General features: G+C 41.9%; 4 protein-coding genes across 4 annotated transcripts; 3 read left to right on the top strand and 1 right to left on the bottom strand.

The window, feature by feature from the left end:
• Positions 1-3,658: 3,658 nt before the first annotated feature.
• LOC306797653 (von Willebrand factor A domain-containing protein 1-like) lies at positions 3,659-11,702 on the top strand. The gene is made up of 6 exons (XM_079297033.1): positions 3,659-3,930; positions 8,456-8,995; positions 9,201-9,479; positions 9,855-10,130; positions 10,360-10,641; positions 10,748-11,702. The coding sequence occupies exons 1-6, from the start codon at positions 3,849-3,851 to the stop codon at positions 10,765-10,767; spliced, it is 1,479 nt and encodes a 492-aa protein (XP_079153159.1). The 5' UTR covers positions 3,659-3,848; the 3' UTR covers positions 10,768-11,702.
• A 2,092-nt stretch (positions 11,703-13,794) lies between these two features.
• ora3.1 (olfactory receptor class A related 3, tandem duplicate 1) lies at positions 13,795-15,752 on the top strand (the record flags this gene model as incomplete). The annotated part of the gene is made up of 4 exons (XM_079266086.1): positions 13,795-14,061; positions 14,280-14,534; positions 15,061-15,306; positions 15,540-15,752. The coding sequence occupies 4 exons, from the start codon at positions 13,795-13,797 to the stop codon at positions 15,750-15,752; spliced, it is 981 nt and encodes a 326-aa protein (XP_079122212.1).
• An 868-nt stretch (positions 15,753-16,620) lies between these two features.
• Positions 16,621-17,814, bottom strand: ora4 (olfactory receptor class A related 4; the record flags this gene model as incomplete). The annotated part of the gene is made up of 2 exons (XM_079266091.1): positions 16,621-17,640; positions 17,728-17,814. The coding sequence occupies 2 exons, from the start codon at positions 17,812-17,814 to the stop codon at positions 16,621-16,623; spliced, it is 1,107 nt and encodes a 368-aa protein (XP_079122217.1).
• A 2,506-nt stretch (positions 17,815-20,320) lies between these two features.
• On the top strand, positions 20,321-21,569 carry fndc10 (fibronectin type III domain containing 10; the record flags this gene model as incomplete). Its single annotated transcript, XM_079266092.1, has 1 exon — positions 20,321-21,569. One exon carries the CDS (start codon positions 20,321-20,323, stop codon positions 21,095-21,097), a length of 777 nt encoding a protein of 258 aa, XP_079122218.1. The 3' UTR covers positions 21,098-21,569.
• Between the last annotated feature and the right edge of the window lie 328 nt (positions 21,570-21,897).

A 21,897-nucleotide genomic window follows, 5' to 3' on the forward strand; every position in this document is an offset into this window, starting at 1 on the left:
TGTTCGTCAGTACTAAGTCGTATGAAACTGTTGAAATTATTTATTTTGCAGTACACTCGGCCAGGCATGAGCCTTTAAAGCACTAGACAGTAAAAAGCATATACAACTAATGAAATATTTATTTCATTTTATTTATGTGTGTCCAATGTTTGTTTACTTTATAAGATACTGCATGGTTTAGCTCCCCCACCCATTAGACAGTTTATTCTAACAGCTCATGCTGAAATAAGACATCAACAAGGAGAGACAGACAGATAAAACGCTGCTCGGCAAGATGTGCTCATGTTTTGTTCTGGGTAGCTGTTAGAAAAATTCACTCGAGACTGGTGTAAAAATCATTCATCATTGGACATTTATTCTTTGCAAAGAAGGAGACAGGGTTGATTCACATCCAGAATGTACATCAAGACTCCGAGTCTCTGATATTTATACTCAGTAAACAACATGCAGTGGGCTGGCACAGAGTAACACACACACATTTCGCGTTTCACACAGGCGTCTACGTATCTGGACACTTTAACTATTCGTTCTAGTACAAAGGTCACTTTCTCGTAACTCATGATCGCAAATCAGCCCTGCGTACGTATTGACGCTTTCTACACGTTTGTTATCATTCTTATTCAGGACAAACAGCTGAAGTGTTCTTTCGGCAATCAACTGCTTCTTCATAGATTAAACATTTGCTGAAGACCTAGTGTCAGTGAAAGTTCACACAAGGACACAGAGAGGACACAGAGGACACACTACAGAGGAGATGAGCTTCTGTTAAATGTATCACATTCTTTAATTATTAAACACATACGAATTCTTCATTCAGTCATTTAGATTTTTCCCAACAGTAGCGCATTACTCAGATTACTTTTTTTGTATGAGTAGCATTCATTTGCAATTCAAGTAATCAGTTATTAAGTTACATTTTTAGATAAGCGATGCATTACAAGAATATTACAGTGAAATGCAAATTGTGCCTCTTCAAATTTGAAGAAGCACGAGGAAACAATGCTGGCACTGCAGCTCCAAAACAGCAACGACGAGCTTTTAGTTTGGCTTTCGTCTGGAACGCCACGGACAATTAACGAGCTTGTAGCTGGTTACGTGGTGGAGGAGATGCTACCGATATCAATTGTGGTCTCCATTTTTCCATAAGATCATTAATAGAAGAACTAGTATGCATAACACAGTGGAAACAGTGCCTGGCAGAAGAAAACAATATTTGCTACCTCGATATAGTAAAGAGCTGTAAAAGGGGCATTAGTTCTGTCATTCCTGCATGTAAAGTTACACAGGTAACTTAGTTACTGTGTAATGGCGGTAACGTAGTACTTTTAAAAGTAACATTATACCAACACTGATTATGATTGTGTCTCGTTGGTTTGTGTCAGGCTCTCGCACAAAGATGCACGAAGACTTTTTAAGTGAGTGATGTAAACATAACTTTTGTTTGTCCACAGGGGAACCTTTAAGTACAGTTTCACAGACCTGCTAGCATTTTTCCATGGGAACATGAAAAACTCTTCCTCATGGGAAATTCCAGTTTTCCATCTTAAAGGGAGGGCTGGTGATGTCGCAGGCCCGGACAGTGGATGAGTAGACGAAGAAGGAAGTGAGGCTCCATCCTGATTCCTCTGTCCTTTGAGTCAGTGCCTCTAATCAATACCTGCGAGTGCTCTGTATAGTTAGGTTGCCCTGCTTTTACAAGGGAGACGTTGTGGTCCAAAGCTGTCCTTGAGGGCTTCTTCACCAATGTTCAAACTTAGAAACACTAAGCTCAAGCGTTCACTCCACTTTTTCAAACACATGCTCATAATGAAAGCATTCAGTCTTAAAGGGAAATAGGTTACCACTTAATTCTTGTCTGTGGTCAATACTATTGTATCTCTGTGCTGTTGTGATAACAATCCTTGTTAATTTGTGTGGCATGCTGACAGCACATTCATCTGGAAGTTAATTAATCAGCTGGACTCCTCAGCAGAGGCAGAGCTCATCAGCATGGTGTTAATAAAATGGCTTTTTAATAGCACATCTCCCTACTTTGTGCACAACCAGTCAGTGTATTTTTACACTATGAAAAATGAAGCGCTGGTACTTTGTTAATCATGTAAATCTTCATGCTTCAAGCACAGGAGGAATTTATAATAGACTATTGCTTAGACAGTCTTTTAATTGAGTTGGGAGCATGAACACACACACATAAGTTAACATAACCATGAAAATCAAAACCAATGTTTCAAGTGGAGGTAAAAACCGCCTGCACCAGAGTGAAAGTAACTACAGCAAGCTGCTACTGACGGAGGAGACGACACACATCACTTTGAGTGTTCTTCTTTACATGAAGTGTAAGACCTTGGAAAAATATCTGAGTATAGGGTTGGAAAAATGGTGAAAACTTCATATTTAACAAGCTGTGTCCCAAATCCATACTAATATTAACATCAGACCTGTGTATAATTCGTACAAAAACCAGAGGTTGTCACATTTAAAAAATTAGAGGAACATCTAGACTTCAGCATCCATGAAGCAGACAGACTGTTTGTCTTTGTGAACCGACTGAACTTTAGTATCTGTCTACTGTCTAGATATACCAGCAAAAAGTGGTTTGTATCATAAGGTAATCAAAATATGTCCTCTTTAAAACATTATCTTTCTACAATCTGTCTCACACCATCCCACCTCCGTCCCATCCTGCACTCTGCACACCCCGTCTGAGAAACTGGCAAAAAAGTGAAAAGAATGAAGAACGCTGTCACATACAAGCAAATTATCCACATTATTTCCAGCGGAGTAACGAACGTCTGTCTTGGCACATGCAGGGCACTGTCATCTCAAAAGAGGGAAATTCAATAAGTGCCCTTTATTGAAAAAGCCTTTTATCTTAATCTGTTGGCACACACACACACACACACACACACACACACACCCACACACACACACACACACACACACACACACACACACACACACACACACACACACACACACACACACACACACACACACACACACACACACAGACTACAATAAATGCATGCAATAGCCTGCACTTGATCCAAGTTATCTCTCTGATAAGTAGCAGCTGTGGTATTTTCTCTAATACTGTCTAATGGACTGGATGAATGGATTGCCTTGTTGCTCCTTGATCCAAATGGGTGCACTGCTGCTGGTTGCCAGTTGGGTACAGTTTTGTGGTCAGCTATGTCCCAAGAGAAAATGAAGACCAGATCAGTTTCACTGTTTTTCCTCCGACAGCGGGAAAACAGATGAGATCATTTTTTTCTTGCGGCCACAGCCGAGATTTAATTCTGGCATGCTTGTGATGACATTTCCTTCCTCTGGTCTGGGACACCGTCTGTTTCATGGGTGTCTGTTTGGTCAGGTGCTTGTCTGTTTACACGTGCTGAGCCCTGGACTGAGGAAATTACAGTTCAGGAGGAAACAGCAGTCATCAAGAAAACATAGGAAGTCCCATGATGGACCAAAACCCAGCAAAGAGTGACAGCGATGTTATGCTCTGGCCCTGCAGCTACAGGAGGAGGAGTAAAATGGACTACAAAGTGAAAGAGTTTAGAGGACTGGCAGGGGAGCAATCTTACTGCACCGCGCCAACATTACGGTAGGCATGACGCAGGTGTTTGCTGGAGAAAGGTTTGGATGACTCGTGCAGCGGTGAAATACTGCGGAAGAGGCGTCAGAGGTGCATCAACAGTAAACACACAGACTGCACCAACTTTGACAGGGAGCTTTGCAATGCGAACCGGTAAAGGAAGACCAGGTGCTGGTTACTTCACCTGCTCGTGCTGTTTCTGATCATTTTCATATCTTTTTTTTTTTTTTAATGCTGCTTAAAGAGGATGAAGGGCTTTTTACTCGGCATCTGTCTTCTCTGGGCGATGTTGCTGCGGAGCAACATGCAAATTGCTTTACCTGCCACAGGTGAGTTGACAACTAAAGCTGCCGTACGGACGCGAAAGAGAACAAATCGATGGCCGAAAGAAACATGAGCAGTAAACAGACCTGACATATGTTGACAGGTTGCGATCTCCGTCTTCTTCAAGTGTTTGTCATTGATTGTAAAAGTCACAAGTTGTGCGAATGCACTCTAAAACGTACACGTTTCAGTGAAATATTTAGATATTGTTGTTTATTAATGGATGTTTGGCGAGTCAAGGCGCAGCACGCCACAGGGTGGCCTAAAGAAATGCTGGTTAACGATCGTTGGCATTTAGTGTGGAGCAACAAGCCAGGATCATTCCACAGGCAGTCTGCTTCAAACAAGTTGACACATGGACACTGTTGATCAGAGAACTATTGTGTGGTCATGCATTGCAGTGTTTCACTACTGTTATTTCTGTGCATGTAATGGGTGTGTCTTTTTATATGGCCACAGTTGGGTAATCTAATCAATATATTGGGCTGTAATAATGATAACGAGTCTAAAGAATCATTGTTACAGGCTACAATCTGAAAAGTCACTCTGAACAAACACATAGTTTTATTTCACTTTCTTGTATCACATCTTCACAATACCTTACTCGAGTACAGCTTGAGTATTTCAACGTAATGTTACTTTATGCTGATTCTATTTGACTTTTCTCTCCACTATATTTAATGATTACTGTGAACAGTGTTATAGATTCAACTTCTTAACAGTATATACAATATTTACATTTGCTTCAACAAGCTCACAATAAAACAGTACTAATGCACTAATGCAGCAGTACGCATTGATGAGTTGGTTAAGTCTCACAGGGAGCATGTTTATGCTCAATGTGTACTTTTACTTTTAAATAGTTCTGTGCTTTCACTTAGATTTTGAATGTAGGACTTTTACGTAATGGTCTATTTACTCTTTTTTTTTAGCGAGTAAAGGATTATATTCCACCACTGCAGGTGATGTCAGATATTTTTTTAGGTCCAAACTGGAAAAGATGCCAGTTGGCTGAACTGGACTGAAGTTTCTTTTGTGACTTCCTGTGGAGCAAATGATCAGTGTGTATTAACTAAAACAAGCTGTGGAAAATGTCATCTTGTCCAATTCATGAAACCAAATTGGACCTCAGCCAGTTTATTAAAACATATGCAAGTAAAAATTGTGTCCACCAGCACCAGTCTGCTCTAAAACATCAGCTGCGTGTGACTGCCTGAGTTAATCTTAAAGGGCTATTCCAGCTATTTATTAGCCACCGAAGACATGGTTTTACAAGCATGTAGTACTCCATGACGAGCAAACTCAACTTTATGTGAGAAATTGGTGGAGTGCCCCATTAAACACAGAATAGTTTGGTGGTTTAGATATTCAGGTTAAACAAATAAGATATAACATGTTAAGTAGTGAGCTTTTAGAGACGTATTTTATCACCGTTGGACAGGGTCAGGCTAGCTGTTTCCCCCTGTTTCCAGTCTTCATGCTATAAGCTCACTGGCTGCTGGCTCTCGTTTCATATTTAGCGTACAGGTATGAGAGTGGTATCACCATCAATCTCCTCATCTGACTCTCAGCAAGAAAGCAAATAGTCGTGTCAGCAGATGTGAGAGGTCTGAAGGTAGAGTACGGGCAGAAATGATCAGAGATAAAAAGAGAAACTGGTTCCGATTGCATCGCTGAACTAAGTCTAGCGATCAACGCAGTGTTCATTATTCATGTGGTATTCTTCTCGGTGAGCAGTCCATAGTGTACCTACAATCGGGGCTTTGTTTGCAATGTTGACTTTGACATGGAGGAACTTGAGGTACTTACAGGTGGACACAACACAGCAAATTAAAAGTATTTCACTTATTAGCTAAGTTAGAGATCCCCTAAAAAGCACAGATGGAATGTGTGGAATTATTTATTATTTTGCAGTTTCACTGTTCTGCAGGAAATCTGTTTAAAAGCAAGCAGAGCAACATGCAGTTTATGTGCAAATTGTTTTAGATCACCAAGTGTTTAGAAATAGCCTGCATTGATTTTGATCAGACTGGATCGTCTGTTTGACGTCGACGCATGTCAATACTGCACCCGGTAACCTTCACAGGAGACATTGTCATATTTTTCATTCATCTGTGCAGCTCTGCAGTGAGGCATATGGCCTTGGCACAGCCTACCAAAAATATGGCAGATGACATGCTGAAATCTCTCTCTCTCACACAATCATATTCACATGCATTATCCTTTGAGGAATGCAAAGATGGAGCAATTCCTTTACATCTCCATCAACAACTCTTATCCAACCATCTCCTCTCATCTTTCTGTCTTGTTTTTTATTCTCTGTCCTATTTTCCCCTTTCAGCTTCTCCACTTTGCTCACTTTATATAAATATATATATTATATATAAATGTCCACAGAGGTTTCACCTCTTTCCTGTGTACATCTCTTCTGTTGCACTCTTTGTAAGTTATCTGTGTTTTGATAGGATGTTGGCTGACACCTCTTTGCCTGATTGCGCTGTTCTCCCTCATTTCCTCCCTCCTTGTTTATTTTCCTGCTGCTTTAGTTTCTGCCTCTCTATAAAATTTTAATGATCACGGACCACTGCTGCAATACAATAATGGGTGTGTTCTGCAGAGGACCTGCAAATGGAAAAGAGTGAATGATGTGGTAGAAGTGAACCAATAAAGCAGATGTGTACATTATGTAGGCGGACAATTAGGAATTCATCTATTCGTGTTGAATTCATTCTCATACATCACACACATTTTAAAATTACCCTCAAATTCAGATTATTCTAAGACTGAATGTCAGTGTTTAGTTTTTTAAAACGGGTAAGACCAATGTCTGAAAACTACAGGCACAAAATGTACCAAAAGTCACATGCAGTGAGCAGGATTACCGTATTGAAGACCCTTTTCAGCTGGAACAGTTGAGCGAGTCACCAAATGTATTGGACATCTGATTGTGCAGCAAGCTGCTTGCAGCTAGAATTGATTCTTGCCATTGAAAATGAGTCTACTGAGACACGGATGTCAAAATGCAGCAGAATGGCTTCTGAGATATAATGAAAGGTGAAGATGAGGAAACAGTAAGAGATCTGAAAATGTGGGAATATCTTTTTCCTCTTTTTTTGCTCGGCACTTTTTTTTGGTTGTCACTGATTTAATGGAAATCTCACTCTGGTTTCATATGATAAATGAACTAACGTGACCCAATTCTCTTTAATCCGGGCTATCCGAAATCCTCTGTTTGATCTACATTGAAAGTTTTCTCAATGCAATGTTTGCCTGAATTATTTTGATAGCGTTTGATCAGATAGTTCTCAGGATTTAAGAATTATGAAACAAGCAAACAAAACATTTCATATCCCTGTTTTTGCCTTTCATTCTTTATAGTAATGCTTCCACAAGTACAGCAATGGCATCTGTGACATTAATAAGATGAGCCTAAGATACCTTAAATCAGTGTTGTATGACTGAGATATTCATATAATCATTATGGGAGGATTCATCACTGTCAACCGTTTCCAGTATCTTTGAGCGTAGGCACCTAATAAGTGACCATGTTCTCTGAAAATTCCATGTTAAACATTAATAAAAAACTTGCCCGTCTCTGTCTTAATCCAATGTCTAAAAAGGGGAGAATTGAAGCTCTACTTTATAGCTGCTATTACCAATATATTAATGGATCAAATATACTTTTCAGAGAAACAAAAGGTTGCAAAAAGTGATTGCTTTTGGTGACATTATTACCTGACTCTGTAGATTTTGAGTCTTTCAGCTCATTGTTTGGGTTTTCCGGCACACTACCAAAAAGAGTTATGGAGATAGTAAACAATGTAGGATATCGCACTAGCATGCTGTTTTTGAAGTCACATGCTATTCTACCATGGATCTGGTAGAATGTAATACTGCACACACTATGTACAAAGCAAGAAATAATTTACTACATGGCAAGGTACAAAAAATGGACTCAGACAGAGACAGGGGCTATAAATAAAGAGGAAAATCTATCTATCTATCATTATTTAGTTAATTTAGAAGATTTAGCGTATTTTGAATTTGCTTTACTCTTCATTGTATAGTTTTTTCTTGTTTTCGTATTATTTGTTACATGTTTGAAATAAATCGAACTAATGTAATCTAATCTCAAAACAGTTTACACTATCCAGATCCCCACAGCAGACAAAGTTAGTGACTAGCTGGTGAGCATAAAGAAGCATTTTGCAGCCAAAGAGCTATAAAGGAGAGTGAATACTGGACTTATATTCGCCGGCTGGCCAGAAACATGACTCCAAATGAGTGCTTTTCTCACTCTGTCTCCTGGATGGGTGAATAATGTGTAACTGTTTGCTAACAAGTACGCCATATCAACATACAGGTGATAATATGCCAATTCTGTGTCGACAGCTTGTTTTCATATAAAGCAGGTTTGAACACTGTATGATAGCATACATTTAAAATATGGTAACTAATAAACCTGCCAATCAAAACAAGAATGGCCGCATATTGACATGACCCTCCTGTTTTTCCTTCTGTTGTGCACAGTGTTAAACTGCTGTGAAGGGGATATTCTCCTTCTGCTGGACTCTTCAGGAAGTGTAGCAAACTACGAATTCTTTCGCCTGTTGCTCTTCGCCGCCGAGCTGCTTCGCCCCTTCTCATTGGGCCGTGGGCACGTAAGAGTCGGGCTGCTGCAGGTGGGCACAAACCCTAACCTGGAGTTCAACCTGGATGACCACAACAATCAGGAAAGTCTGCAGAAAGCGCTGCAGAGTGTCAGCCAGCTGCAGGGAGACACCAATACAGAGGCGGCGCTCAGGGTGGCCCAGCGGCTTCTGACAAAGACAGACGAGAACGTGCCGAAGATACTGCTGTGGCTGACTGATGGCGTGCAGCCTGGAGACGTGGACGAGCCGATGTCTAAGCTGAAGGCGCAGGGAGTTTCTGTTTTAGCTATTTCTACAGTACATGGCAACTACCAGGTGTTGAAACGTGCAGTGACACCTCCACTGGAGTCTCACCTCTACTCGGTGGACATAGATAACATAGACATCATCACAGAGGAACTGAGGGACGCCATTATCAGTATGTGTGTGTGTGTGTGTGTGTGTGTTTGAAATATAAGATTTAGCACAGTAGAAGATCTAGTTCCATGGAAGATACTCAACAGCTTATTTTAGAAAGAAAAGGGGATTTTGAACTACAGAATTATCCAGTTTCGATATTTTATCTCACTTTTCCTCTCTAATTCTCCTCCCCCCTCTATCCTCTCTTCTTGTCTTATCTATAGAAATTATTCGTGCTGAACGACTGCGTGTGGTTCACTTGACTTCCCACAGTGCTGTGCTGCAGTGGCGTCCTGTTCTGAGCACAGACAGCGGTTACTATGAGCTCTGGTACAACCCTATGTGGAAAACGGACGATGAAACTAGACGCAATCTGCCAGGTGACTCTAGCTTGGTAGAGGTGACCAACCTGCAACCTGATACCACCTACACAGCTGCCCTCCGCCCAGAGTCCAACCAGGAGCTGTTTAACACGCTTTATGTTAACTTCACCACACTTCCTGGTGAGAGGATTTAAAGCGGATTCCCTTTAATTACATGTGTTTTTATAATCCTGTAATGCATTTCAAAAACATACTTGTTATTGAATTGTAGGTGTTTCAACTTCCATTTTTCTGGTAGATGTATATCACAAAACTGGAGACCCAGTCATTCAGTCATGTGTTAAAGAAGGTTGATGATTTGTTTCTCGGAATTTTTTACCTGTCTAACATTTAAAGTTTGTATTATTATTTGATTTGCTAAATTGTATCATCACACGCTACATCTGACTTGTCTATCAGGTGCTGCACAGCAATCTGTGTGAAGACCTGAATCTATGATGATGAACCTTAACGGGCTGCAGCTCTCTGTCCCCCCTCTGCCTCGTCTCCCCTCAGATGTTCTAACCCCGGCAGTGGTCTCCGTGTCAGACTCTGGCCCTCGTCAGATCCGTGTGAGCTGGGGTCCCCTCCAACTGGCTCGAGTCCAGAGATATACGGTGGAGTATGGAGCTATTCCAAGCGGGGATGTCCACACTATGACATTACCCAGCCAGCAGAACTCTACCGTACTGACCGGCCTGGAGCCGGGCACGCAGTACCTGGTCACAGTCAGCGCTCTGCATGTGAATGGAAAAGAAAGAGCCATGACTGTAAGGGCATGCACTCAAGAGGGTACGTTTTCAGTTTGAGGTTTGTATACCATGATATGATGTCTGTGTGCACAAAATTGAGTTTGTGTCTTTCAGTTCAAGATCTTTCTTGATGATAATTTAGTTTTCTTCTGTTAAAGGCAAAGTTAAACTTTAGAGCACATTTGTGAATCACTCCTACTCAGTCTCACTTGAGCAGTCTGTTTAAATCTTTCTTTTGCTTTCCTCTTTGTTTTTTTTTATCCCGGCAGCGTCTCTGCCAGCCCTGGCCGACCTTCAGTTGAGCCTGGTGGAGCGTTATGAGATTGAGGTAGCGTGGCAGGCCCACCAGGAAGGTTTGAAAGGCTACTGGCTGAGCTGGGAGACAGAAAACTCCCACAGCATTAAGCCGTCTACGTCCTATGTCTACCTGCCTCCGACCTCTCGTTCAACACGTCTCACGCACCTTGCACCAAACAGTCGAGTGTGTGTGTCCCCGGTCTACAGCTCGGGCCGAGGAGACGGCTTGTGCTGCACTGCAGAGAGGCGCGCAGGTTTGCTCAGCTGAATATAATTATCTGCTTCTTCTTTTTTTAGATAGCGGTTTGGTTCATTAGAGGAAGTGTAATTTCCCATTTGTCTGTCTCTTCTCTCTGATAGATTCCAGGCATTGGGGTTAACGACCACAGGCTGCTGCAATCAGGCAGCTGGAGCTAAAAAGTTGGTGAAGTCGAGCATTTTGGGTGCTTGATGAACTAGATAACTTGCGCCGGACTGAATATTATTATGAACATCATGATTATTATTATTATAATATAGTTAAAATGTTCATCTTGGAATGGATTATAGTGACAGAAAAGGCTTTATCACATAACCCCAGCTCTCCGTTCTCACAATGGCTGAGAAAAAGTGGACGTAATTATTCATCTTTATCATGAATTTGGCAGGAAGCCTGCCCTCCACCGCACCACACATTTTTTTCCGATATTTAGTTTCTGACATTCAGTTAGTCGAACAGGAACATAAGCGGCTGCAAAGTATGCAATCATTATTCATCATTATGATCATAGCCTACTCTTACAATGTAATGTTACATAACTACAGGTGTATTTGCTTGAAATTATATAAAACTGTTCTCTCCTCCTTGAAAGTATTCAAAGTTTGTGTGCAAAGGTTTTTGTCCCAGCCTTCATTCAATAGCTTTGCCCAAGGGCTTGTCAAACATGTTGAGGTACAGCCCCCGGTCAGTGGCATAGTTAACACAAATATGGCTGAAGCTTTTAGCAAAAGACGTTCATCACCATTCACACCAGCAAACACAGAAGAAGTTTGTTGGCAAAGAAATTACGTGATATAAAGAAACAAAACAAGCGCTAACATTGGCGTGGCTTTCCACCGCCGGAGAGAGCTCCTGACGGTAAAGAGATTTGGGTTGATGCTGAGCTTGCAATCTTCTGTTAGCTTGGGAAGTAGCATCTTACATTTGCTTTTTAGCTAAACATATCATGAATGCAACTCAACACAAACCATACCGAAAACCGTCACCGAAAATCAATATATGGCTTTGATGTGGCTGCTAAAACTGAGCTGAACTGAACTGTAATCCCCTATAATTTTAAACTCCTAATAGCAGTAATACATATATATATATATATATATATATATATATATATATATATATATATATATATATATATATATATATATATATATATATTCTGGGCCTTCACAGGAGAAGTGGCTGTAATTTGAATGGATTTTTAATGCCAACGCCTGAAATAAAACAAGATGAGCATGAGATTTGAGGTAGCATAAATTACAAAACAGTGTGAATTGTAGCGCTAAAGCTATGCAATTAAAAATTCAAATGTGCTGATAAACTGCGACCTCACCTGATAAAACGCAGAGAGGATGTGGTTCTTGTAAAGCATGAAGATGATAATCGTATTTCATGTTATCGGCTCTTCAGATCAGAGTCATTTCCATACTGTATGTATCTGCATCCTGTCGCTGTACTTTATGTATCGTGCTCATAAGTGTTTAGTGCTGACAGCAAATATTTACAGTAGATATATTTTTCTAATTACTTGTTTTGTATTTTATTTTATAAATGCTACTGAAATGATGACCAGGTTTGTCTGGTAAAATGTTCCATTTTGTATTAAAATGTGTTTTCCTCTTTACTATTTGGTTGTTTATGAGGTGGCGGTTGGCTGCACTCAGAAATTGCCGACTGAATAAATGAGCTTCATGTCTTCTTGTTATGTGGCATAAATTACTTTTTTTAGCATAATTATAGGTTATGGTCCATTATATTTTATAACTTCACTTGAGCACACACAAAGCTGTTCATGAAATACATTTAACCTGCACACACAGAATGAAATCGATCAAACAAAAAACATTTCATAGGATCTTTAAATTACAATAAATGGCACATTCCGATTCTAATTTGTGTTATTGGTACGAATATTAGTAAAGTCTTTTATATTTATGCAGCAGTGATAATAAAAGGACGGGCAACACCAAACTCAGATGCTGTTTAAGGTACAGCCTACTGCTGAATGTCTTGCACAACCAACCGAAATCATTCACTGTAACATTGAAGAAAGGCAAATTACTTGTTGGATATAATGTATGTGTTCCCCCATTGTTTTCCTTTTGCACCTTGACAGCACATACACCACACATCCATACGTTGCTTTAATGGTTGTTGTCACTGATCTTACGGATTTTAGTTTAAATACTTTATGTTTGTTAAAAAGGCTTGTGCGTGAACTACTTCCTTGTCACAATTGCTGAACCAGTTTGCGAGAAATGGGGGGTTGTACAGCGCAGAACCTGTCGCACCCCAAGCGAGAATCATACCTTTGGCTGGATACCCTGACAGGAGCACATCTAGCCTGAGAGGAAATTTAGCCAGATTTGATTTGCTAGTTCATTTGACGAATAGGGGTGTACTCCTTATACGTTAGTGACCACTTGAATTCGTGACCATAGTGGTTTGTGAATGTTAAATGTGAAGGCGAGGGACACCATGATTTGATTTACTGTTAAAAAACTGATTTAAAGGTAAAACTATTAATTTTAGGGAAGGAACTTGTGTTATTTGGGTTTTAGTATTTATTGTCGCCCATCTCTGACCTGGTGACATAGGGTCAAAACATAAGTGCTATCAAATTGCTGAAAACACACACAAGCACAAACATACATGCACACAATCAAAAAGGCTTTCACTTCCCAGAGGATGATGGGGAAACAAATCAAGTTGCAAAGGAAGCACATTTCCTTCAGGTAAACTGATTAATCTCTTGTGGTTCATTAGCCTCGTGCCTCAAGATCCCTATGGCATCAACATTGTGTTGCTTTTGGGCTTTCTGACAGCCGAATAGGGATTATCTCACCCGACCGTAGCACAGCGACACCTCTGATGTCAGTTTTTTGTCGCGATGACACAGGTAGGATCGCCTTCTTTCATTGGCTCCAAGAGGAGTGTCTTAAGTTATCTGACTGCATCTGCAAAGAACAAGAAGCACCAAATACCACTGGGGTTAATCTACTGGTGCATGACATGTTGGCAGCATGCTGGAGGATGGAAACTGAATTATATTTATCTGACGTACATTAAAATGAAGATGAAACATGCTTAAAGACTTTACATTCGCTGTTAAAACTTCAAAGACAAAGTTGTTGAGAAAGTGGCTGCAATGACCGTGGAGGATGGAGAGACAATGCGTGTGGGAATGGGACTTCGTGCCACTGTGTCCCCTGTGCAAAGTGCTTTTTACATCTTCCTGGTGATTCTGGGCATCCTGGGTAATTCCACCGTTATCGGGGTGATTGGTAAGAGTGTAATAACGGACCATGGTGGGGGACTTAACTCGGACATCATCATCATTAACATGGCACTCTCTAACCTGCTAGTGTCTGTGATGAGGAACATACCGCTTGTCATCTCAGACATCGGACTCGAGGTATGTTGTCTTTAAGATCAATGCTTTTTTAAGATTGCCAACACACAAAGGGGTGACCCTTTGGTTCGTTCAAAGGTTATGTTGATTTATTGAGTGTACATTTAAAAAAAAAAAGTAAATTGGTGGAAGAGACCTCTTTGTATCTCCAGGAGATACGTTTGAGTACCGAATATTACTGAGGATATGTGTTAATATGCACCGGTCTCTTTCTTTTACAGCTGTACACTTCCAAAGAGTGGTGTCAGGTCCTCATGGGTGTCTGGGTGTGGCTGCGATCGGTCAATGTGTGGTCAACGCTCTTCCTCAGTGCGTTCCACCTCCAGACATTGAGGCGCGTGACTCCTATGGTGACCCGGCCCCAGAGCCTTCCTAAGACCCTACTGCTGATTCTGGCCCTCATCTGGCTTCTCAACTTTGTTTACTCCATTCCTGCTCATATCTTTTCCACAAATGGGGACGTGAACACCACAGAGGTAAAGCCTTTCAGCCTATTCTCTACAATTCATGTACTTTACATCACAGCTAGTCATTTTGTGCACCATGCTACTTTTAAAACCTGCTTTCATTAACATCACAGTAAACAAGTTTGCATTTGTTTTTGTTAAAGTTATGTTCTCTTAATGAAATTAGATAAGTGATATCAGGTTATTTAATGCTGACTTGACAAATAAGCTGCATTACCAAACGATAATGTAAAACAGTCTTAAACTGTCTGTAAAAAAGGCTTTCAGAAAATTGTGAGTAAAAATGTTGTACATTGTATTTTAAGGAGTTAAAACTTGCAAAGACAATGTGATAGTCCCTTAAAATTTAGAGAAATGTTCTGTGGGGAGAAAAAAGTACTAAAATCATGTAGATTAGCAATATAGTGTAATAATGCTGTGTCAGAAGTAGACTTTCCTTTTGATATGGAGAGAATTCCTCTCCGTATATTGTTGACTAAATGTTTGTTCCACCCTCTTCCTCCTCCACTCCTCCATCTTCCTCCTCCTCTCTCAGACCCTGATGCTGGTGAGCAGCACAACGCGCCCCCTGCTGGGCTGTGTGTGGAACTTTCCCTCCATCTACAGCGGTCTGGCCTATGCAACCACATCGATGGTGATCCATGAAACTATCCCCATAATCCTAATGGCCTTTACCACCATGGGCTCCCTCTACACACTCTACACCCACAGCAGGGTGCGGAGTTCAGCGGAAGGTGGACCTGTCATAAAACGGGTGCCTGCTGAGAGACGAGCAGCCAAGGTGAGGAAGACAAGGGTGGGAGGGGGAGGTTTTTTGGTTGTGAAGAGCTCACTGAAGCCATGTTCATCATGAAGTTGAGTAGTGAATAGTTAATTAAAATGTTTCATCGAAAGCAGACTTGAGAGTTAATTTATGGACATAGTCAGACAAACATATCAATTGTTTTACATTTTTATTGGCGTCAAAGTGAACATATTTCCTTTCCTAATTCATTGTGTTGTGTGTTTCTCCAGGTGATTCTCACTCTCGTAATTCTCTTCATAGCATCATGGGGAACCAGCATTATCTCTGTCAACTATTTCAACTACAACAGGGGCTCCTCTGCAGATTTTCTTCTGGTCATTGCGCGTTTTGCCAACATCATCTTCATCGCAATGTCACCTGCTGTTCTGACAGTTGGCCACCGGCGGCTGCGTTCTTTCGTCAAGTCGACACTCTCTTACTGACAGATCCCCTGTGCAGCTCACACAATACTGCTAGTCATTAACTATTATCTGTATCACTAAAAAAAATCATTGAACTGAGGGGTGTGGTTGTAGGATTGAATGTGTTATGTTTCTCTCTGTAAACCTCCCTCAATGAGTGTGTGACTGTGGTTGGACTGAAAGGACAGAAAGGCAAAGGGCTAAAATGTCATTTAGGGAACAAGGATTTGCAAACTCAAATGCAAACTCAAATAGCCAAAAATGCTATTTGCACCAGACCCCAACACACATAGCCTACTGCAGGCTATCTATATCTTTACTAAACAACACTGCGACTGAAAAGTGAAAAATAAAAATTGAAAAAACAGCTAATAATAAGTTAACTAAGTGTAAGAAATAGGCTTCTCACAGAATACAGGGTGCAAAGAAACCTCATAGCAACTCTTACCTCTTCCAAGGTTTCTCTTGTTTTTGTGCTACATTTTTTGAAGAGTTTTTCTTTGATGATTAGATTTTATTCTAGACTGTGAAGCATATTGAGACATTGTACCTGATATTGGCTGAAGCTCAAATAATAATTGGAATACATCTCAGCTCAAAAGAAACAACAAAGAAGCAATGATACATTGGATTGAGTAAAATAGTTTCAACAATAAAATAAACCTTGATTACACTGTATTGATTTCTGACTTGGCCAACATGTGTTTCACTTTGACTTGCGTTAAATGGCTTAAAATAGCTCAAATATCTCAAATAATACAGTGCTGTCCAAAGGAAACATGCAGTACCGTGCCTCTGATTCAAACAGATGATAGAGCCATGAATATTTTTGGGAGACATTTTAATATTTTCAGTACTTATGTATCAATGCAGTCACACTTTGCTCCCATCACTTGTCTGCTTGAGCTTTCGCCTTCACTTTTATGACCGTCCTCTCTTTTTGAACAATGAAAACAGTTTGTTTTCCCCTCTTTCCTTTAGTCTCTGGGGACTTAACCCCCTCTTCAGTGTCCTCCTTGTGGCATTTAGGAACAGACCACATCAGGATCATATTCAGGATCCTCTTCCTCAGCTTACCGTGTCCCAGGGCCACCACCATGGGACTGAATCCTACAAACAGCGAGGCAGAGAAGTGGGCCACAGATAGCAGCCCTTCAGCGTGGTGTCCCCCATCATGGTTGTAGTACGTCACCGCAGCAACCTGTAGCACCCAGCAGACCACAAAGAGCGACACCAGCGACATGATTACATGAGCTGCTTTGCGTTCAGTGGACACGTGTTTGTCCAGCTCCCTGTGGGTTTCTCCTGACTCTACCCCTGAGGCAACAGCTCGGATGTGTTTTGCCAGAGCATGAAGTGTGGCCAGGTTGGTGCAAACCATCAGCACCAGTGGCAACACCTCATTAAGTGCGAGCGAGGAGGAGGCGAAGGCCGAGCCCTGTTGGTTGGTGGGGAACTCCCAGATACAGCCCAGGAGTGGCCTGGTGGTGCAGCTGATCACCATCAGCTCCACAGTGGCGTTGCCATGCACATGAGTGGTATATACAAGAGCTGGAATTGAGAAGGCCAGGTTTGCCCCCCACACCAGTCCCAGAACAATCCAAATCCGCCGTCTCTCCCTCTGCTGTGCCAGAGGTCCAGAGGCCATGTGCTGTCGCCTCAGGGTGGTGCAGTGGAAGACGCTAAGTGCTAGGGTCACCCAACAGCCCACAGCTCGCCACCACACCCACAGCAGCATGAAGATTCGGCACCAGACCGGAGACAGAGACACATCCAAGCCCAGGTCTGACACAAAGATGGGCACAGTGCGGAAAAGTGAGGTCAGCAGGTTGGCCACTGACAGGTGTACCAAAATAGTGTCAGAGGGAGGGAGTCTCCGAGATGGACTCTCAACGGCTGACTGAAACACCTGAGGGTATAATAAGCAAGACAGACTGAGAACAATCCATGACATTCAGCTCAATCAACAGATAAAAGTCTTAACATATGTTCTCACCACATGGATGACCAAGATGTTTCCCAGGATGCCAGAAAAGACCAAGAGCCCAAACAGAATAGCGTCTACAGTGAGGACCTCTGACATGTCATCATCCTCTGCGTGGGGACATAGCTTGCCTTTTCTTTGTGCCAAGCATGTGTGTGAGATTCAGAGTGAAACATCAAGGCTTCACATGAACGACCACTGATGATGATGGTCCTCAGGTCATTTTATATCTGCACACACAGACAAAAACAAATAGATTTGTCACGCAGACGGTTTCATCTTTGCCGACCAGGCTCAACGTCAATTGAGCATAATATGTTGATGCTTTGAGTGTACACGCAGAGGCAGGCGTTTTCCACGGTTTCTTTCCGCATCACCAACCAACTGCAAATGCAACGCTGTCTCTTGACCTAAATGATCGAATCAACAGGTGTGGGTCGCTGTTATTTGTTGTGTTCAAAACAGCCTGTTCCAATTCAATTAAAACTTAACTCTGCTATGGAAACACATGTTGTGAAGGTCAAGCTGCTCATTCATTTGTCAGTTTCTTAATGTTTTATAGTTTAGCTAAATAAAAACATAGCTCGTATCAGACCATTAGATATACCATTAACTGCAGATTACGCAGACTTAACCAATTACCCTGCATGACTTTTGAAGAACAGGTTAGAGCTAAGTCAGTCCCTCTGACACAGCATTTTCTCCTATTAGTCAGCTATTCATTCTCTCCCTTGGTACTTATTGTTTACTGAGTTGCCAAGTTTCTCTCTTGGCATGAGGCAATTATTGCTTTGAATAATCTCACACAAGCACTCCTTAATTAAATGTATTATGTAGAACAATACATCTTGATCATACATTTTTCCACTGTGCGTGAGATTAAACTTGTTTTTTATTCTTGCTGATCATTAAAGGTGTTCTTTGTTCATTATGATTTTATACAGAGAACATATGGCTATAACCTCATTAAACAGTGATTAGTTGGCCTTTTTCACCTGAAGATAATCCACTGCATGTAAGAATGCTGCGTCTAAAGGGGATGGACAAAATGATAGCAGCACCTGTACTACACTGCAGTCGACACACTGCCTTTGTGAGTATATTATAATTTCTGTTGAAGCTGTCAGAGATGTCTTGATATAATTTAAAATTGAAATTTAACCCAGGAAAAATCAGCAGCAACCACTTGCAATTGATGTCGCTGTTGTGAAAATTAGATAATTAAGTATCTACCGGTATATCTCTATCTTGTCCATTTCTTGCAAAAAAAACCAAATAGTTTTCCGTTGGATATGTAAACTATGAAGATTTATAAACACAGATTGGCATCATTGAATGTCATGCATCCAAAAGTGAGGACAGAAACGCATCAGATGCAACCATCAATGGCAAATCATACAGAAAGAGACAAAATGGCAACTCTAGTTTACAGAAAGCATCAATAAAATCAGAAGTAGGCTAGTCCTTATCAGTAAATGACATCAAACCATTGTTAAACATTAAAGCATTTCAAAAATGTAGCTTTTGAGTCAATCTGGATCAACACTGATTCTGTTGATTTTTCTATGTTAGCAAAATAATGAGTAAAATTGATGATTAAAGAAACAAAATAGCTTTCATTGTTTTTCAAGCTAACTGTTTATGAGATGGGGTTGCGTTGTGTCTGTAGGTGATATTTGCACTGGTACTAGGCCGACATCTGTGATCTGATGTGTGGCGCGAGGGACCTGCAGGTGGGCAGCAAACAGGTTGGTTTAAACCTCCATCCGTCCGCGTTGACGGGATTCTACTTGTTGTCTCCGTTACTAACAGACACCTGAAGCACTGTGTGGGATGATGATGACTCACAACCGACTGTTGATGACTACAAATATTTTTGTGCACGCACCCACGCTCCCAAGCACTCCGCGCCGCGCGCTCCTCTACGTGCACTCGAGCACCACAGGCATCAAAGCCTTTACGACGAGCTAGGCAGGAAGAAGCGGGTCTTGATGGCACGATAGCCGGGGTCCTCTCGTCCCACCGAAACCAGTAAGTGGTTTTTTTAATAAATGCCTGTGAGTCGAAAGCCGCACTGAGACGACTTGTATCGCCGTTTAGGCTTCAATAACTTCATCCTGCAAGCTTATCCAAGGTCGTACTCGGATCTCTTGCTGACTGGACGGCCGCGTGCCTAAATGTTATTTCTGCCGCAGATGTATACCCGCTCCTCTCGCCCATGGACGAGCCGTGCTGTTTCGCATGGATTTCGTCGTGTGCGCTGAGGCAGAGCTGATCTTATGGCAGACATCAACCCGCCGTGGACCGTCGCCCGTCTGATCCACTGTGAGAGAAAATAACTCGACTTGAGATGAAAAGCCAACAACGACCATCACTGCTCGCCTTATCGGCACTACTGCTCTGCACATTACACCAGACAGATGAGTCCCACAGATTGCATCGCAGCAGCTCTGCATCATCAACAACAACAACAACATCAGAGGTTAGAGGCAGGAATCATTTGGGGACCCAAAACTGGCTAAAACAGACTAACATTAGTTCTAACTATGGCAATCACCGCTACGAAAGTAGGCCATCGCCAAAGCTAAAAGAGGTACCAGGTCAAATGAATAGCATCTCTCTCAACACCAGTGATATTACTACTGTGATATCTGAAACATCTGGCAGGGCGTTAACCTGGAGCCCGGAGGACTCGGTGTCACCACTGTGTGCCTACCGAGTGACCGAGGGAGGCATCGGGGGGCAGCTGTGTTTTCGACACACACTGTCTGGGTACAAGTGTCATAAGGGAGACTGCAGGACAGTGGTGTCTTTGGGGAATCTGGTGGCAAATATTCTCGTCAACGGCAGCGTACTGTTACAGTGGACCCGTGATGGAGAATCCTCAACGACCGGCCCAGACATAAAGACAAAGGAGGCTGCAGCCGGTCAGACGAGCAGTGGGGATCCAGGTACCAATTCAACGAGAGAGGAAACTCTTCGATCAAACACTGTTTTCAGTGGCCGACGCCACAGGCGGGGCGGCTACGAGTTAAGCTGCTGGTGGAATGGAAGCTATACTCAGTTTGAGTGTGCTGGTGTCCATCTTGGATCTGGCTGCAGGGACTTCCTCCTGACTGAGCTGCATGAGAACATCCCCTACCGCATCTGCCTGCGCTCCCTGGTCCGCTCCGATGCAGCTCAGAAAGCAGACCAGCGGGACTGTGTGGAGTTTACCCTGCCGCCGTCTGGGATGCAGGACATTGTGATTGCCATGACAACGGTTGGGGGAGCTATTTGCGTGATGCTGGTCATCATCTGCTTGCTGGTGGCGTACATCACAGAAAACATCATGAGCCCCACGACACAGCACACATACTACCACACTCACTCACGTCACTGATGTTGATGTTAAAACAGCGTACATTTAACCTCCATGATGACCATATCGAATCTCACAATCATCAACTCACTGTCACTAATACTTTTCAATCAGCCACATACTGATATACACATCCTGTTATCACTGAATTAAAGCACAAACTACTGTGGCTCTGCAAATAACATGCCATGTCAACCTCTGCGAGGATGCACTGAACCAAAAGTACTGACAACCTGCATTTACTGTCATCCAGTACTTTACTGTGTTGTGTTTTTGTTTGTGATCGAGTCTGTCAATCTGAATGCTGGCAGCATTTATACAGCAATACAATTAATGAAATGATGAGATGGCTTTTAGTGCATCAGAAACAGCAGTTTTTGCTAAATGTGCAGCCTGTGAAAGTGTCCAGACGTGTGCTGTCCTTGCTGTGACACAGGAAAATAAAACATTACTGAATTTATTTTGTATCCACTTGACTAAACCATCCCATCTTCTGTTTTTGCTTTTGCCTCCAGTATGTATTTGTACCATTTTGTGCAGAGCAATACAATCTGGAGTACAATCTCCACTGTGACAAACATCTTGAGTTATAATGCATTTATGTCCTGCTGTCAGTGAATAAAGTACCATGAGGTCATTTGTAATACTGTACAGCTGTCCTTGTTTTTCTCCTGGTGTGATAGACAGTGTGTGCATGTGTTCGTCCTTACATTCTTGGACAATTTTCAAGGATCAACAACAGACAGGAATTCTGAATATATGTATACAAACCCTCCTTATAGCTGTCTGATGCAGGTCAGTCACTGGGGCTTGATCTGAGG

This window comes from Melanostigma gelatinosum, assembly GCF_949748355.1.
Source record: "Melanostigma gelatinosum genome assembly, chromosome: 3".
NCBI classification, from domain to species: domain Eukaryota; kingdom Metazoa; phylum Chordata; class Actinopteri; order Perciformes; family Zoarcidae; genus Melanostigma; species Melanostigma gelatinosum.

What these genes read in the sequence shown, in the direction of transcription:
- LOC306797653 (XM_079297033.1), top strand. Translation starts at nt 3,849, where the DNA reads ATGAAGGGCTTTTTACTCGGCATCTGTCTTCTCTGGGCGATGTTGCTG. An exon ending in AATTGCTTTACCTGCCACAG is followed by an intron (nt 3,931 to 8,455) that starts GTGAGTTGACAA and finishes TGTTGTGCACAG; the next exon opens with TGTTAAACTGCTGTGAAGGG. An exon ending in ACTGAGGGACGCCATTATCA is followed by an intron (nt 8,996 to 9,200) that starts GTATGTGTGTGT and finishes TCTTATCTATAG; the next exon opens with AAATTATTCGTGCTGAACGA.